This window comes from Oncorhynchus gorbuscha, unplaced genomic scaffold (assembly GCF_021184085.1).
Source record: "Oncorhynchus gorbuscha isolate QuinsamMale2020 ecotype Even-year unplaced genomic scaffold, OgorEven_v1.0 Un_scaffold_2296, whole genome shotgun sequence".
Taxonomy (NCBI): Eukaryota; Metazoa; Chordata; class Actinopteri; order Salmoniformes; family Salmonidae; genus Oncorhynchus; species Oncorhynchus gorbuscha.
In genome coordinates, this window is record NW_025746849.1 from 31,204 (window position 1) to 50,103 (window position 18,900).

At 47.6% G+C, this 18,900-nt stretch overlaps 1 protein-coding gene across 2 annotated transcripts in view; it reads left to right on the forward strand.

The window, feature by feature from the left end:
• The first annotated feature begins 3,811 nt into the window (after positions 1 to 3,811).
• The window catches only part of LOC124025593 (protein PHTF2-like), a 44,899-nt gene continuing 29,810 nt past the window's right edge, over positions 3,812 to 18,900 (forward strand). Inside the window, exons 1-2 of one of the 2 annotated variants that reach the window (XM_046338952.1) lie at positions 3,812 to 4,066; positions 5,877 to 5,957. In XM_046338952.1, coding sequence (XP_046194908.1) covers positions 5,913 to 5,957 — 45 coding nt within the window. In that variant the 5' untranslated portion in view covers positions 3,812 to 4,066; positions 5,877 to 5,912. The remainder of the gene's footprint in view (positions 4,067 to 5,876; positions 5,958 to 18,900) is intronic. The other variant, XM_046338953.1, reaches the window with a different exon arrangement.

The window sequence follows — 18,900 nt, forward strand, 5'->3', positions numbered from 1 at the left end:
TTCTGGCTAGTCTCGTTTCCATGTAAACTGAGGAACAATTTTCCTGTATAGTTATCTGGATGACGCTGTGGAACGTGTGTGTGTGTGATTGCTTGGCCCATGCAGTGTTGTCACTAAGGAGTAGTTAGGTCTAATCTTACTGTGATTATAGTAACTAACCAGCAGTTTTAGACAACTCCGAAACAGCTGAGGAGGTTGTTGTTGACTGGTTGAACCAGAGCCATGACAGTCTACATACAGACTGGTTGAACCAGAGCCATGACAGTCTACATACAGACTGGCTGTACCAGAGTCATGACAGTCTACATACAGACTGGCTGTACCAGAGCCATGACAGTCTACATACAGACTGGCTGTACCAGAGCCATGACAGTCTACATACAGACTGGCTGTACCAGAGCCATGACAGTCTACATACAGACTGGCTGTACCAGAGCCATGACAGTCTACATACAGACTGGCTGTACCAGAGCCATGACAGTCTACATACAGACTGGCTGTACCAGAGCCATGACAGTCTACATACAGACTGGCTGTACCAGAGCCATGACAGTCTACATACAGACTGACTGTACCAGAGCCATGACAGTCTACATACAGACTGGCTGTACCAGAGCCATGACAGTCTACATACAGACTGGCTGTACCAGAGCCATGACAGTCTACATACAGACTGGCTGTACCAGAGCCATGACAGTCTACATACAGACTGGCTGTACCAGAGCCATGACAGTCTACATACAGACTGGCTGTACCAGAGCCATGACAGTCTACATACAGACTGGCTGTACCAGAGCCATGACAGTCTACATACAGACTGGCTGTACCAGAGCCATGACAGTCTACATACAGACTGGTTGTACCAGAGCCATGACAGTCTACATACAGACTGGTTGTACCAGAGCCATGACAGTCTACATACAGACTGACTGTACCAGAGCCATGACAGTCTACATACAGACTGGTTGTACCAGAGCCATGACAGTCTACATACAGACTGGTTGTACCAGAGCCATGACAGTCTACATACAGACTGACTGTACCAGAGCCATGACAGTCTACATACAGACTGACTGTACCAGAGCCATGACAGTCTACATACAGACTGACTGTACCAGAGCCATGACAGTCTACATACAGACTGGTTGTACCAGAGCCATGACAGTCTACATACAGACTGACTGTACCAGAGCCATGACAGTCTACATACAGACTGACTGTACCAGAGCCATGACAGTCTACATACAGACTGGCTGTACCAGAGCCATGACAGTCTACATACAGACTGGCTGTACCAGAGCCATGACAGTCTACATACAGACTGACTGTACCAGAGCCATGACAGTCTACATACAGACTGGCTGTACCAGAGCCATGACAGTCTACATACAGACTGGTTGTACCAGAGCCATGACAGTCTACATACAGACTGACTGTACCAGAGCCATGACAGTCTACATACAGACTGGTTGTACCAGAGCCATGACAGTCTACATACAGACTGGCTGTACCAGAGCCATGACAGTCTACATACAGACTGACTGTACCAGAGCCATGACAGTCTACATACAGACTGGCTGTACCAGAGCCATGACAGTCTACATACAGACTGACTGTACCAGAGCCATGACAGTCTACATACAGACTGGTTGTACCAGAGCCATGACAGTCTACATACAGACTGGTTGGCGATTTTAGTTTATACTTGGATTATTCCGGCAGGAGTGAAAACCAACATGCAACACAGACATCATGTAGGGTCTGTATGTCTTTCTGAACTAAAAACACAAACGTTGAACTATGACGCTGAATCTCTTTTTAAAGCGACCGTATCATTTCTGGGTGAAAGGGGGCTTAGCTAGAGAGAACAGGCCTGAAATACTGGGAATCACATTCAGATTCAGCCCAGCTAGCCTAACTCCTCAACGATACCTATTTCCTGTCTCGCCGTCTCTCAACACTCCTTCAGCGAGGACCTCGTCAAATGACAAACCCTGCAGTAAAAACACTCATCACAGAATAAGTGAAATGGCTTCTGCTCGCGGACAGGAGAGTCCAATCAGTGTGTGTGAATTCCTGTTGATCTATGTGGATGTGTGGGACGGTGTGAGAGAGTGTTTCAGTGTGTTAATGATGAAGCTACAGACTACAGGCTGAAGTCCTCCTCTGTCTGACAACACATGATAGCTAATATTTCTATCTGTCTTGCATTTATGAGGTCAGTAAACATGTTCCTCACACACCAGGAACGTATTTCTCCAACATTTTATAATGAAATGGTGCCTCTCAGTCCCAAAACACACCTTTTCTGGAGACTTGTGGGACGAGTCTGTGATGATGTCACACACTTTATGCGCTTTCGGTGAACTGATGGCGTCCAGACTGAGGAGAAATGCTCACACAATGCATCCCAGACCACCCCCTGAAGTGGTCAGACAGATCTGAACACAATCACACCACTGCTGGCTCACTGTGTGATGCTACAGTCTCTCTTGTTCTATTAGCTCTGCTGGCTCACTGTGATGCTACAGTCTCTCTTGTTCTATTAGCTCTGCTGGCTCACTGTGTGATGCTACAGTCTCTCTTGTTCTATTAGCTCTGCTGGCTCACTGTGTGATGCTACAGTCTCTCTTGTTCTATTAGCTCTGCTGGCTCACTGTGATGCTACAGTCTCTCTTGTTCTATTAGCTCTGCTGGCTCACTGTGTGATGCTACAGTCTCTCTTGTTCTATTAGCTCTGCTGGCTCACTGTGATGCTACAGTCTCTCGTTCTATTAGCTCTGCTGGCTCACTGTGATGCTACAGTCTCTCTTGTTCTATTAGCTCTGCTGGCTCACTGTGATGCTACAGTCTCTCTTGTTCTATTAGCCCTGCTGGCTCACTGTGATGCTACAGTCTCTCTTGTTCTATTAGCTCTGCTGGCTCACTGTGATGCTACAGTCTCTCTTGTTCTACTAGCTCTGCTGGCTCACTGTGATGCTACAGTCTCTCTTGTTCTACTAGCTCTGCTGGCTCACTGTGATGCTACAGTCTCTCTTGTTCTATTAGCTCTGCTGGCTCACTGTGATGCTACAGTCTCTCTTGTTCTATTAGCTCTGCTGGCTCACTGTGTGATGCTACAGTCTCTCTTGTTCTATTAGCTCTGCTGGCTCACTGTGTGATGCTACAGTCTCTCTTGTTCTATTAGCTCTGCTGGCTCACTGTGATGCTACAGTCTCTCTTGTTCTACTAGCTCTGCTGGCTCACTGTGATGCTACAGTCTCTCTTGTTCTATTAGCTCTGCTGGCTCACTGTGATGCTACAGTCTCTCTTGTTCTATTAGCTCTGCTGGCTCACTGTGTGATGCTACAGTCTCTTGTTCTATTAGCCCTGCTGGCTCACTGTGATGCTACAGTCTCTCGTTCTATTAGCTCTGCTGGCTCACTGTGTGATGCTACAGTCTCTCGTTCTATTAGCTCTGCTGGCTCACTGTGATGCTACAGTCTCTCTTGTTCTATTAGCCCTGCTGGCTCACTGTGATGCTACAGTCTCTCTTGTTCTATTAGCTCTGCTGGCTCACTGTGATGCTACAGTCTCTCTTGTCCTTCTGTAGCTCAGTTGGTAGAGCATGGCGCTTGTAACGCCAGGGTAGTGGGTTCGATTCCCGGGACCACCCATATGTAGAATGTATGCACACATGACTGTAAGTCGCTTTGGATAAAAGCGTCTGCTAAATGGCATATATTATTATTAGCTCTGCTGGCTCACTGTGATGCTACAGTCTCTCTTGTTCTATTAGCCCTGCTGGCTCACTGTGATGCTACAGTCTCTCTTGTTCTATTAGCTCTGCTGGCTCACTGTGTGGCATGATAGATATAAACAGCTCTGTTCTGTTTATTCCTCCTGAACAGGATGCCAGGTGCCGCCTGGGGACTAGGTGTCGACCTCATATGTCATCACTACAGATCACTGTGATCTGATTCTCTAGCGTCAGTCTATCTACCTCTCAAAGCTCGGTTCTTAAGCCGCAAAGACATGGAATCTGTGTGTTTTGAAGTGGAGGATCTGCTTTTGATGTCGTTGCCAGGTGCACACACACACACACACACACACACACACACACACACACACACACACACACACACACACACACACACACACACACACACACACACACACACACACACACACACACACACACACACACACACACACACACACAGAGAGAGAAATAGAGCAGAAGGATTGGACTGGGAGGAGCATCCTAGCAACAGTGTAATCAGTCAGGAATGAGACCTCTCTTTAAGAAAAACAGACATTTCCTCCTAGCTATAAATAGTCTCTGTGAGAAATAGTATTTATATTCTAGGAACACCACTTTCCTCCTGGACCACGACAGTTCTATTGAGGGGTACCAACCGCTGTCAGACCTGGGAAATAACGTTTGTTTTCTTCCAAGTAACTCTGCTGCGCTTGACTACGCTTGCCTGGTGGAATATAATAGTCCCAAAAGTGCCAACCCCTTTACACCGCCCATCTAGCACACAATGCCAGGCTCAATCAAACGCTGAAGGTGGAAAAGAGTCATCACAGAATGTGTGTGTGCTGAATGAGATGTGGTGTAACACACACCCAGCTATTGTGCAGAGCCAGAAGACAAAACAAGAAGACCCTTCAAAACATCGTAGTGTACTTAAACATGTCCAAGTGTACTTCAAAACATCGTAGTGTACTTAAACATGTCCAAGTGTACTTCAAAACATCGTAGTGTACTTAAACATGTCCAAGTGTACTTCAAAACATCGTAGTGTACTTAAACATGTCCAAGTGTACTTGAAACCCTAGAGCAGGGTTTCCCAAACTCAACACTGTCAGATGGAAAGAGCAAACGGTTTGACATCTGTTTAGAGAGAGAGACTGACTCCCCTTCACATAACAGCCCATCTGTTTAGAGAGACTGACTCCCCTTCACATAACAGCCCATCTGTTTAAAGAGAGACTGACTCCCCTTCACATAACAGCCCATCTGTTTAGAGAGAGAGACTGACTCCCCTTCACATAACAGCCCATCTGTTTAGAGAGACTGACTCCCCTTCACATAACAGCCCATCTGTTTAAAGAGAGACTGACTCCCCTTCACATAACAGCCCATCTGTTTAGAGAGAGAGACTGACTCCCCTTCACATAACAGCCCATCTGTTTAGAGAGAGAGACTGACTCCCCTTCACATAACAGCCCATCTGTTTAGAGAGAGAGACTGACTCCCCTTCACATAACAGCCCATCTGTTTAGAGAGAGAGACTGACTCCCCTTCACATAACAGCCCATCTGTTTAGAGAGAGAGACTGACTCCCCTTCACATAACAGCCCATCTGTTTAGAGAGAGAGACTGACTCCCCTTCACATAACAGCCCATCTGTTTAGAGAGAGAGACTGACTCCCCTTCACATAACAGCCCATCTGTTTAGAGAGAGAGACTGACTCCCCTTCACATAACAGCCCATCTGTTTAGAGAGAGAGACTGACTTAACTCCCTCAGTCTGAGCTCTTACCAGACCAGCTTCTCTGCTGACCGCTCTGTGTGTCTGGTATTGAATATGAATAGGATGGTGGCAGCAACACAGCACCGCCAGCTTCCTAATTAGCTTCTTCACTTTGTGTGTGTGTGTGTGTATATGTCGCGGGAGCCAAGGTACTGTCAAGAGAGACTGCCTGATCCTCTCAAAGGCTCGCCCCACTATTAATGAGGTGTGTGGTGTGTGGTGTGTGTGTGTGTGTGTGATGTCACAGAGCATGACACACCTGCCCAGCAGGTGGAGGCTTTAAAAGCTATGCGGAGCAACACAGACTCCTCATTGACTGATCTCTCTCTCTCTCTCGTTCTCTCCGTTTTACAGCCTAAAATGCCCCAGCTGGTGACCTCTGACATGTAAATGGCGTCCAAAGTGAGAGATGCTGTGGTCTGGTACCAGAAGAAGGTAAGAATCCTCTTGTTTCTGTTGTATTTATCTTTGATTGCTTGATTCCTTCCAACAGGATCCCGTGTCTATTTTACCTCAGAGGAGTGAAGAGAGAGAAAATAAACAATGTAGACAGACAGACAGACAGACAGACAGACAGACAGACAGACAGACAGACAGACAGACAGACAGACAGACAGACAGACAGACAGACAGACAGACAGACAGACAGACAGACAGACAGACAGACAGACAGACAGACAGACAGACAGACAGACAGACAGACAGACAGACAGACAGACAGACAGACAGACAGACAGACAGACAGACAGACAGACAGACGTTTTGATAGGGTTACCTGCTGTTAATAGACTGACAGACAGTTGGTGGTTTTGATAGGGTTACCTGCTGTTAATAGACTGACAGACAGTTGGTGGTTTTGATAGGGTTACCTGCTGTTAATAGACTGACAGACAGTTGGTGGTTTTGATAGGGTTACCTGCTGTTAATAGACTGACAGACAGTTGGTGGTTTTGATAGGGTTACCTGCTGTTAATAGACTGACAGACAGTTGGTGGTTTTGATAGGGTTACCTGCTGTTAATAGACTGACAGACAGTTGGTGGTTTTGATAGGGTTACCTGCTGTTTCAGTTTGAGTTTAGACCAGTTTATGATCGTTTTAATACCGGAGTCATCAAGTCATTTTTTTTAGCTGTAGGCTTTGTAACCAAGCAACACACAGTAAGCCTGTCCTTATGCTGAGGTCTGTGGCCAGCACTGATGTAACAGATCCCTGGTACTGGACGGACACACACACACACACAGACAGATGGAGGCTATTATTAATGTTGTTGTGTACCTCTCTGTGTCCTGCCTGCGTCCTTCACTGTGGCTGACCCGACCGCTCAGTACCGTCTACATTACATCATAGACCACAGGGTCTCAGTAGGCTGAAAACAGAACCGGTTTTTATTCTGGTCAGGAAACATATTTATTAGTGTTTTAGTTGATTGATCCAGTCATACTGTTGTATGCATACCTACTTCTATTCAGGCTAGATGATTAAGGTGCTGCTGTCTATTACTAGTTAGGGATGAAATGGGAAGGTCTGTATGAGTCTATTGGTCTTTTCTCAATGATAACTACTTCTATTCAGGCTAGATGATTAAGGTGCTGCTGTCTATTACTAGTTAGGGATGAAATGGGAAGGTCTGTATGAGTCTATTGGTCTTTTCTCAATGATAACTACTTCTATTCAGGCTAGATGATTAAGGTGCTGCTGTCTATTACTAGTTAGGGATGAAATGGGAAGGTCTGTATGAGTCTATTGGTCTTTTCTCAATGAAGTAAAGAGCAGTGAAAGAGCCAGGCATTATTAACCTGCTGGTGTAACGGCTCCCTAATGTTCGCCTGTCAGCCTCCCCATACAGAACCATCATGAAAACTATTCTGAGCAGGGCTGTAGAGTTGATTCAGAGGAGGTGGTGTCGATTCAGAGGAGGTGGTGTTGATTCGGAGGAGGTGGTGTTGATTCGGAGGAGGTGGTGTTGATTCGGAGGAGGTGGTGTTGATTCGGAGGAGGTGGTGTTGATTCGGAGGAGGTGGTGTTGATTCGGAGGAGGTGGTGTTGATTCGGAGGAGGTGGTGTTGATTCGGAGGAGGTGGTGTCGATTCGGAGGAGGTGGTGTCGATTCGGAGGAGGTGGTGTCGATTCGGAGGAGGTGGTGTCGATTCGGAGGAGGTGGTGTCGATTCGGAGGAGGTGGCGCGTGGATTCGGAGGAGGTGGCGCGTGGATTCGGAGGAGGTGGCGCGTGGATTCGGAGGAGGTGGCGCGTGGATTCGGAGGAGGTGGCGCGTGGATTCGGAGGAGGTGGCGCGTGGATTCGGAGGAGGTGGCGCGTGGATTCGGAGGAGGTGGCGCGTGGATTCGGAGGAGGTGGCGCGTGGATTCGGAGGAGGTGGCGCGTGGATTCGGAGGAGGTGGCGCGTGGATTCGGAGGAGGTGGCGCGTGGATTCGGAGGAGGTGGCGCGTGGATTCGGAGGAGGTGGCGCGTGGATTCGGACTGACAGAACAAGACAGAGAGAGGGACAGGTAGAGAATGATAGAGAGCAGTCAGTCAGTTCGTCAGTCAGGTCCAAACAACTCCTAGTGTGTTTGAATGGGAATGACTCAACCCTGCTAGCTGTTAGCAGAACATGTTATGACATGAACCTACAGCCCTCCTCTGAGACAGAGACTCAGCAGAGAGAGAGAGACCGTAGGGAGGGAGAGCAAAATGGAGAGACATGGAGAAGGAAAAGAGAAATGGATAAAAAGTAAGGAGAAAGACAGAGACACGTGGGTAGAAAAATGGATAGAGACATAACAAGAGAGAGAGAGCAATGTCTCTATCGATCTCTACCTCTGTGTCTGTCTTTCTCCTTATTACTCTCCATTGATCTGTCTTTCTATCCATTTCTCTTCACCTTCTCTTATCCCTCTCCGTTATTCTTTCTCTCTCTCTCTCTCCCCCCTCGTGGCTTTGTGCCCTTTACAACGAGATGTTTCACTTCCCTCACTGTGGAGAGGTTTATGGGAAAAGGACTGCTCCTAGGAGAGTGGCTCTTAGGAGCAGGAGCCCATCTCCTGTTTCTGTAGCATGACACAGCTTGATACAGGTGCACCCCCTGGACAGGCCGCTAGTCTGTTCCAATACCGTCGGTCTGTATCTTAATCTTGTGTTTTCTTAGCTCCTTCATAGCTACTTTGCGCTTCACAATAAACTAGCACTCCTGGAATTGAATGTGTTTAAAACAGGCTTCTAATCTTTTCCATCAGTTGGCACAAATGTCTGATTCATTCTGAGTCGATCTCTTCCAGTCAGACACCTAGAGGGGAAACATCCTGGTCAGGCATTGGGCTATTACGGGGGTGATACAGTTTATCTGGTCAGGTGTTGGGCTATAACGAGGGTGATGCCGTATATCTGGTCAGGAGTTGGGCTATTACGGGGGTGATAGTTTCTGGTCAGGTGTTGGGCTATAATGAGGGAGATACAGTATATCTGGTCAGGTGTTGGGCTATTACGGGGTGATATAGTATATCTGGTCAGGTGTTGGGCTATTACGGGGTGATATAGTATATCTGGTCAGGTGTTGGGCTATTACGGGGTGATACAGTTTATCTGGTCAGGTGTTGGGCTATTACGGGGTGATACAGTTTCTGGTCAGGCGTTGGGCTATAATGAGGGTGATACAGTTTCTGGTCAGGCGTTTGGCTATTACGGGGTGATACAGTATATATGGTCTAGCTTTGGGCTATAACAAGGGTGATATATCTGTTTAGGAGTTGGGCTATAACGAGGGTGATACAGTATATCTGGTCAGGTGTTGGGCTATAACGAGGGTGATATATATGGTTAGGAGTTGGGCTATAACGAGTGTGATGCAGTATATCTGGTCAGGTGTTGGGCTTTAACGAGGGTGATATATCTGGTTAGGAGTTGGGCTATAACAAGGGTGAAATATCTGGTTAGGAGTTGGGCTAGACCGGGGGTGATATGATATACACGGAGTATACCAAATATTAAATACATGTTTCAAATAAACCCCCCTCCACAGGGAGGCTGGTCCATGTTGACTCTAATACTTCCCACAGTTGTGTCAAGTTGGCTGGATGTCCTTTGGGTGGTCGACCAATATTGATATAGACAGGAAACTGTTGAGCGTGAAAAACCCAGCAGCGTTGCAATTCTTGACACAAACCGGTGCGCCTGGCGCCTACTACCATGCTGTTCCAAGGCACTTAAATATTTAGGTCTTGTCTATTCACCCTCTGAATGGCACACAGACACAATCCATGTCTCAACTGTCTCAAGGCTTAACACTCCTTCTTTAACCCGTCTCCTCCCCTTCATCTACACTGACTGAAGTGGATTTAACAAGTGACGTAAATAAGGGATCATAGATTTCACCAGGATTCACCTGGTCAGCCTGTTCTGGAAAGAGCAGGTGTCCTTAATGTTTTTTATACTCAGTTTATTAGAAGGCTACGGTGGGAGTGTATGTTATGTAATGTGGTGGGTGCTGTCCAGACTGTTAAGGGGGAGTGTATGTTATGTGGTGGGTGCTGTCCAGACTGTTAAGGGGGAGTGTATGTTATGTTATGTGGTGGGTGCTGTCCAGACTGTTAAGGGGGAGTGTATGTTATGTTATGTGGTGGGTGCTGTACAGACTGTTAAGGGGGAGTGTATGTTATGTTATGTGGTGGGTGCTGTCCAGACTGTTAAGGGGGAGTGTATGTTATGTTATGTGGTGGGTGCTGTACAGACTGTTAAGGGGGAGTGTATGTTATGTTATGTGGTGGGTGCTGTACAGACTGTTAAGGGGGAGTGTATGTTATGTGATGTTATGTGATGGGTGCTGTCCAGACTGTTAAGGGGGAGTGTATGTTATGTTATGTGGTGGGTGCTGTCCAGACTGTTAAGGGGGAGTGTATGTTATGTTATGTGGTGGGTGCTGTACAGACTGTTAAGGGGGAGTGTATGTTATGTGGTGGGTGCTATCCAGACTGTTAAGGGGGAGTGTATGTTATGTGGTGGGTGCTGTCCAGACTGTTAAGGGGGAGTGTATGTTATGTTATGTGGTGGGTGCTGTCCAGACTGTTAAGGGGGAGTGTATGTTATGTGGTGGGTGCTGTCCAGACTGTTAAGGGGGAGTGTATGTTATGTGGTGGGTGCTGTCCAGACTGTTAAGGGGGAGTGTATGTTATGTGGTGGGTGCTGTCCAGACTGTTAAGGGGGAGTGTATGTTATGTGGTGGGTGCTGTCCAGACTGTTAAGGGGGAGTGTATGTTATGTTATGTGGTGGGTGCTGTCCAGACTGTTAAGGGGGAGTGTATGTTATGTGGTGGGTGCTGTACAGACTGTTAAGGGGGAGTGTATGTTATGTGGTGGGTGCTGTCCAGACTGTTAAGGGGGAGTGTATGTTATGTTATGTGGTGGGTGCTGTCCAGACTGTTAAGGGGGAGTGTATGTTATGTTATGTGGTGGGTGCTGTCCAGACTGTTAAGGGGGAGTGTATGTTATGTTATGTGGTGGGTGCTGTCCCGACTGTTAAGGGGGAGTGTATGTTATGTGGTGGGTGCTGTCCAGACTGTTAAGGGGGAGTGTATGTTATGAGATGGGTGCTGTCCAGACAGGAATGCTGTCTGTCATTCTGTCACTGCAGTGTGATCTCATTAACCCTCACCTGATCTGGGCTATGCATCTGTTCCAAATGGCACCCTACTCCCTACATAGTACACAACTTTTGACCAGACGCCATAGGGAATAGGGTACCATTTAGGAGTCAACAAAGGACAGGAGCCAGTCATGTCACACGTCCCAGTCCAGCCTTGCCTGCTTAGGATAGTTGGTTTTATTTAGCCCCAGTCACATGAGCTAGTGAAGTCTATAATAGACTTACATCACTGTATGAGCTGTGATGGAATAAGCTGGTGTCTATCCGTCTCTCACAGAGGTGCAGAATGGTGTTGCAGTGGATCTCATCTGAAAGGATGTGTTTGGGTGTAGGCTGCGTTGTTGTGCTATTGTGGGCCGGTGTTGTGACTGAGAGACTGGAGGTCACAGTTTTAGAAAAAGCCCCTTGTTGATTCTGTTCTGTTTCACATCCTGTTTTAACCAGCCATAGGTTGGTAGAATCTACAATATGTCACTGTGAGCTCTTAGTTCTAAAATGTGTGTTTGTGACCTTTGCGCTGTAAGGTGTGTGTGTGTGTGTGTGTGTGTGTGTGTGTGTGTGTGTGTGTGTGTGTGTGTGTGTGTGTGTGTGTGTGTGTGTGTGTGTGTGTGTGTGTGTGTGTGTGTGTGTGTGTGAGCTGCTATGGAGTGTTTAGTAAGGCGATACTTCCTCCCTCCATACCAGATGTGTCAGTGTTCCAGCCGAGTCTCCTTCTATACCAGATGTGCCAGTGTTCCAGCAGAGTCTCTCTCCATACCAGATGTGCCAGTGTTCCAGCTGAGTCTCTCCATACCAGATGTGTCAGTGTTCCAGCCGAGTCTCTCTCCATACCAGATGTGTCCGTGTTCCACCTGAGTCTCTCTCCATACCAGATGTGTCCGTGTTCCACCTGAGTCTCTCTCCATACCAGATGTGTCAGTGTTCAGTGTTCCACCTGAGTCTCTCTCCATACCAGATGTGTCAGTGTTCCAGCCGAGTCTCCTTCTATACCAGATGTGCCAGTGTTCCAGCAGAGTCTCTCTCCATACCAGATGTGCCAGTGTTCCAGCTGAGTCTCTCCATACCAGATGTGTCAGTGTTCCAGCCGAGTCTCTCTCCATACCAGATGTGTCCGTGTTCCACCTGAGTCTCTCTCCATACCAGATGTGTCAGTGTTCCACCTGAGTCTCTCTCCATACCAGATGTGTCAGTGTTCAGTGTTCCACCTGAGTCTCTCTCCATACCAGATGTGTCAGTGTTCCAGCTGAGTCTCTCTCCATACCAGATGTGTCAGTGTTCAGTGTTCCACCTGAGTCTCTCTCCATACCAGATGTGCCAGTGTTCCACCTGAGTCTCTCTCCATACCAGATGTGTCAGTGTTCAGTGTTCCACCTGAGTCTCTCTCCATACCAGATGTGTCCGTGTTCCAGCCGAGTCTCTCTCCATACCAGATGTGCCAGTGTTCCAGCTGAGTCTCCTTCTATACCAGATGTGCCAGTGTTCCAGCTGAGTCTCTCTCCATACCAGATGTGTCAGTGTTCCAGCCGAGTCTCTCTCCATACCAGATGTGCCAGTGTTCCAGCCGAGTCTCCTTCTATACCAGATGTGCCAGTGTTCCAGCTGAGTCTCCTTCTATACCAGATGTGCCAGTGTTCCAGCTGAGTCTCTCTCCATACCAGATGTGTCAGTGTTCCAGCTGAGTCTCTCTCCATACCAGATGTGTCAGTGTTCAGTGTTCCACCTGAGTCTCTCTCCATACCAGATGTGTCAGTGTTCCAGCTGAGTCTCTCTCCATACCAGATGTGTCAGTGTTCAGTGTTCCAGCTGAGTCTCTCTCCATACCAGATGTGCCAGTGTTCCACCTGAGTCTCTCTCCATACCAGATGCGTCAGTGTTCAGTGTTCCACCTGAGTCTCTCTCCATACCAGATGTGTCCGTGTTCCAGCCGAGTCTCTCTCCATACCAGATGTGCCAGTGTTCCAGCTGAGTCTCCTTCTATACCAGATGTGCCAGTGTTCCAGCTGAGTCTCTCTCCATACCAGATGTGTCAGTGTTCCAGCCGAGTCTCTCTCCATACCAGATGTGCCAGTGTTCCAGCCGAGTCTCCTTCTATACCAGATGTGCCAGTGTTCCAGCTGAGTCTCCTTCTATACCAGATGTGCCAGTGTTCCAGCTGAGTCTCTCTCCATACCAGATGTGTCAGTGTTCCAGCCGAGTCTCTCTCCATACCAGATGTGTCAGTGTTCCAGCCGAGTCTCTCTCCATACCAGATGTGCCAGTGTTCCAGCCGAGTCTCTCTCCATACCAGATGTGCCAGTGTTCCAGCTGAGTCTCCTTCTATACCAGATGTGCCAGTGTTCCAGCTGAGTCTCTCTCCATACCAGATGTGTCAGTGTTCCAGCTGAGTCTCTCTCCATACCAGATGTGTCAGTGTTCAGTGTTCCACCTGAGTCTCTCTCCATACCAGATGTGTCAGTGTTCCAGCTGAGTCTCTCTCCATACCAGATGTGTCAGTGTTCAGTGTTCCAGCTGAGTCTCTCTCCATACCAGATGTGCCAGTGTTCCACCTGAGTCTCTCTCCATACCAGATGCGTCAGTGTTCAGTGTTCCACCTGAGTCTCTCTCCATACCAGATGTGTCCGTGTTCCAGCCGAGTCTCTCTCCATACCAGATGTGCCAGTGTTCCAGCTGAGTCTCCTTCTATACCAGATGTGCCAGTGTTCCAGCTGAGTCTCTCTCCATACCAGATGTGTCAGTGTTCCAGCCGAGTCTCTCTCCATACCAGATGTGCCAGTGTTCCAGCCGAGTCTCCTTCTATACCAGATGTGCCAGTGTTCCAGCTGAGTCTCCTTCTATACCAGATGTGCCAGTGTTCCAGCTGAGTCTCTCTCCATACCAGATGTGTCAGTGTTCCAGCCGAGTCTCTCTCCATACCAGATGTGTCAGTGTTCCAGCCGAGTCTCTCTCCATACCAGATGTGCCAGTGTTCCAGCCGAGTCTCTCTCCATACCAGATGTGCCAGTGTTCCAGCCGAGTCTCCTTCTATACAAGATGTGCCAGTGTTCCAGCTGAGTCTCCTTCTATACCAGATGTGCCAGTGTTCCAGCTGAGTCTCCTTCTATACCAGATGTGCCAGTGTTCCAGCTGAGTCTCCCTCCATACCAGATGTGCCAGTGTTCCAGCTGAGTCTCCTTCTATACCAGATGTGCCAGTGTTCCAGCTGAGTCTCCTTCTATACCAGATGTGCCAGTGTTCCAGCTGAGTCTCTCTCCATACCAGATGTGTCAGTGTTCCAGCCGAGTCTCTCTCCATACCAGATGTGTCAGTGTTCCAGCCGAGTCTCTCTCCATACCAGATGTGCCAGTGTTCCAGCCGAGTCTCTCTCCATACCAGATGTGCCAGTGTTCCAGCCGAGTCTCCTTCTATACCAGATGTGCCAGTGTTCCAGCTGAGTCTCCTTCTATAACAGATGTGCCAGTGTTCCAGCTGAGTCTCCTTCTATACCAGATGTGCCAGTGTTCCAGCTGAGTCTCCCTCCATACCAGATGTGCCAGTGTTCCAGCTGAGTCTCCTTCTATACCAGATGTGCCAGTGTTCCAGCTGAGTCTCCCTCCATACCAGATGTGCCAGTGTTCCAGTCGAGTCTCTCTCCATACCAGATGTGTCAGTGTTCCAGTCGAGTCTCCTTCTATACCAGATGTGTCAGTGTTCCAGCTGAGTCTCCTTCTATACCAGATGTGCCAGTGTTCCAGCTGAGTCTCTCTCCATACCAGATGTGCCAGTGTTCCAGCCGAGTCTCTCTCCATACCAGATGTGTCAGTGTTCCAGCCGAGTCTCTCTCCATACCAGATGTGCCAGTGTTCCAGCCGAGTCTCTCTCCATACCAGATGTGCCAGTGTTCCAGCCGAGTCTCCTTCTATACAAGATGTGCCAGTGTTCCAGCTGAGTCTCCTTCTATACCAGATGTGCCAGTGTTCCAGCTGAGTCTCCTTCTATACCAGATGTGCCAGTGTTCCAGCTGAGTCTCCCTCCATACCAGATGTGCCAGTGTTCCAGCTGAGTCTCCTTCTATACCAGATGTGCCAGTGTTCCAGCTGAGTCTCCTTCTATACCAGATGTGCCAGTGTTCCAGCTGAGTCTCTCTCCATACCAGATGTGTCAGTGTTCCAGCCGAGTCTCTCTCCATACCAGATGTGTCAGTGTTCCAGCCGAGTCTCTCTCCATACCAGATGTGCCAGTGTTCCAGCCGAGTCTCTCTCCATACCAGATGTGCCAGTGTTCCAGCCGAGTCTCCTTCTATACCAGATGTGCCAGTGTTCCAGCTGAGTCTCCTTCTATAACAGATGTGCCAGTGTTCCAGCTGAGTCTCCTTCTATACCAGATGTGCCAGTGTTCCAGCCGAGTCTCCTTCTATACAAGATGTGCCAGTGTTCCAGCTGAGTCTCCTTCTATACCAGATGTGCCAGTGTTCCAGCTGAGTCTCCTTCTATACCAGATGTGCCAGTGTTCCAGCTGAGTCTCCCTCCATACCAGATGTGCCAGTGTTCCAGCTGAGTCTCCTTCTATACCAGATGTGCCAGTGTTCCAGCTGAGTCTCCCTCCATACCAGATGTGTCAGTGTTCCAGTCGAGTCTCCTTCTATACCAGATGTGTCAGTGTTCCAGCTGAGTCTCCTTCTATACCAGATGTGCCAGTGTTCCAGCTGAGTCTCTCCATACCAGATGTGCCAGTGTTCCAGCTGAGTCTCTCCATACCAGATGTGCCAGTGTTCCAGCCGAGTCTCTCCATACCAGATGAGTCTCTGGCTCCCTCTGCTGCAGCACAAACAGACATTTTCTTCTGGATGGAAAATCTTTTACCTCAGACGTAAAGCACTGCAGGGTGTAGCCAGCTAGGGTGTGACTGACAACTCTGTGGTTGTAGGAAAACCTTCCTACGCCATTGCCCCACATACAGCCTTATTCTGAAATGGTTCTTTCCCCTCATCAGTCTACACACAGTACGCCATAATGACAAAGCAAAAACAGGTTTTTAGACATGTTTGTACATTAAATTTTGTTTTTGTTTTTAAATATCACATTTCCAGAAGTATTCAGACCCTTTACTCAGTACTTTGTTGAAGCATCTGTGGCAGCGATTACAGCCTCAAGTCTTGGGTATGATGCTACAAACTTTGCACAACTGCATTTGCAGATTTTCTCCCATTCTTCTCTGCAGATCCTCTCCAGCTCTGTCAGGTGGGATGGGAAGCGTCGCTGCACAGTTATTTTCAGGTCTCACCAGAGATGTTAGATCGGGTTCAAGTCCAGGCTCTGGCTGGGCCACTCAAGGACATTGAGACTTGTCCCGAAGCCACTCCTGCATTATCTTGGCTGTGTGCTTAGGGTCGTTGTCCTGTTGGAAGCTGAACCTTTGCCCCAGTCTGAGGTCCTGAGCGCTCTGGAGCAGGTTTTCATCAAGGATCTCTCTGTACTTTGCTCTGTTCATCTTTCCCTCGATCCTGACTAGTCTCCCAGTTCCTGCCACTGAAAACATCCTGCTGCCACCACCATGCTTCACTGTAGGGATGGTGCCAGGTTTCCTCCAGACGTGACGCTTTGGCATTCAATGCTGCAGAAATGTTATGGTACCCTTCCTCAGATCTGTGCTTCAACACAATCCTTTCTCGGAGCTCTACGGACCATTCCTTCGACCTCATGGCTTGGTTTTTGCTCTGACATGCACTTTCAACTCTGGGACCTTTATATAGACAGGTGTGTGCCTTTCCAAATCATGTCCAATCGATTGAATTCACCACAGGTGGACTCCAAGTTGTAGAAACATCTCAAGGATGATCAATGGAAACAGGATGCACCTGAGCTCAATTTCCAGTCTCATATAAGGTATTTCTGTTTTTTTTATTTTAATACATTTGCTAACATTTGTAAAAACCTGTTTTCGCCTTGTCGTTATGGGGTATTGTGTGTAGATTGATGAGGAACAACATTTATTTAATAAATTTTAGATTAAGGCTGTAACGTAACAAAATGTGGAAAAAGTACTCCCTTGGCTTTCCCCCAACCGCAAATCTGTCTAGCATCGGATTACCTATCATAACCTGAACCATTAGAAACTAACTTAACCACAGATCTAGGATCAGGTTTGCCCAATCTTAACCTGAACCATTAGAAACTAACTTAACCATAGATCTAGCATCGGATTACCTATCATAACCTGAAACATTAGAAACTAACTTAACCACAGATCTAGCATCGGATTACCTATCATAACCTGAACCATTAGAAACTAACTTAACCACAGATCTAGGATCAGGTTTGCCCAATCTTAACCTGAACCATTAGAAACTAATTTAACCACAGATCTAGGATCAGGTTTGCCCAATCTTAACCTTGTCTGTCTCAGGTAAGGAAGGGTGTGGTTCTGTTATAGACAGACTCAATCACCACACTGTTTTGTGTTACCGTAGCAACAGAGAAAGGCTGATATTAGTGTTTGTCACCTGTCTTTGTGTTCGGTGTGAGAACGGTGAGAGAAAGGTGTCTTATCCCCTGAGTTTAGCGCTGATTGTCTCTGATGTGTTGACATGAACTGTGTTGCCAAGGAGATGGCAACAATGACATCACAGCCCGGATTCACAAAACCTTCTTAAGAAGAAATGTCTTCTGTCCTTCACTATAGACTTATGAAGAAAGTTAAGTCAAGTTGCTATTCCCCAAAAAGGTTCTTGGAAATGGTTGTGCATTATTTATTATACTTCTCCTTAAGAAAACAGTTGAGGAGAAATTGGTTTCTTGAAAGTAAAGATGCTGAATTTCTTCTTGTTTTGTGAATCTGATCTTCAGTGGAATCACATCACTATGGTTACGATAGTTTACTGTGAACCTCACCTCAGAGTAGTAGTGACATGCGGACCTCAGAGAGATTGTCTGGATGACAACACAACAGCTGCTGTCAGTCAAATTCCCTTTTGTTAGAAAAAGGTGAGAAAATCCCATTAAAAAATGACGACCTTGTAACCTGAAAGACGTCGTTGAGACATTCTCCAAAATAACAACGTTCAGTCCTTCATCTGCTGTTTGTATTCAAGGAATGTGCCTTGTCTTTAAAACTAGTTCTACTGGTGTGTGTGTGTGTGTGTGTGTGTGTGTGTGTGTGTGTGTGTGTGTGTGTGTGTGTGTGTGTGTGTGTGTGTGTGTGTGTGTGTGTGTGTGTGTGTGTGTGTGTGTGTGTGTGTGTGTGAACATAATACTCTCTGTCAGAGAAGGGAAAGGAGGATACCTAGTCAGTTGCTTAACTGACTGCATTCAATCAGGTGCTGGTCGGGGAGTCACAATGGACTACAGCACTCTGGTAACACACATAACACACTGGACTGTCTCGTTGACTTTACTAAGGAGGAATCCCCACTGTCTGACATGTTGTTAGCTGTAGCTGCAGGCTTAGTGCAATGAGACAGACGTTAGCTTTCTTAGTGTCTTTTCTGACCTGTGGGAAGAAAGGAGAGGAGACATCCCCCCCCTCCTCCACATTATAACAGACAGAGATCTCCCCCTCCTCCTCCACATTATAACAGACAGAGACATCTCCCCCTCCTCCTCCTCCACATTATAACAGACAGAGAGATCTCCCCCCTCCTCCTCCACATTATAACAGACAGAGACATCCCCCCCCTCCTCCACATTATAACAGACAGAGACATCCCCCTCCTCCTCCACATTATAACAGACAGAGAGATCTCCTCCTCCTCCACATTATAACA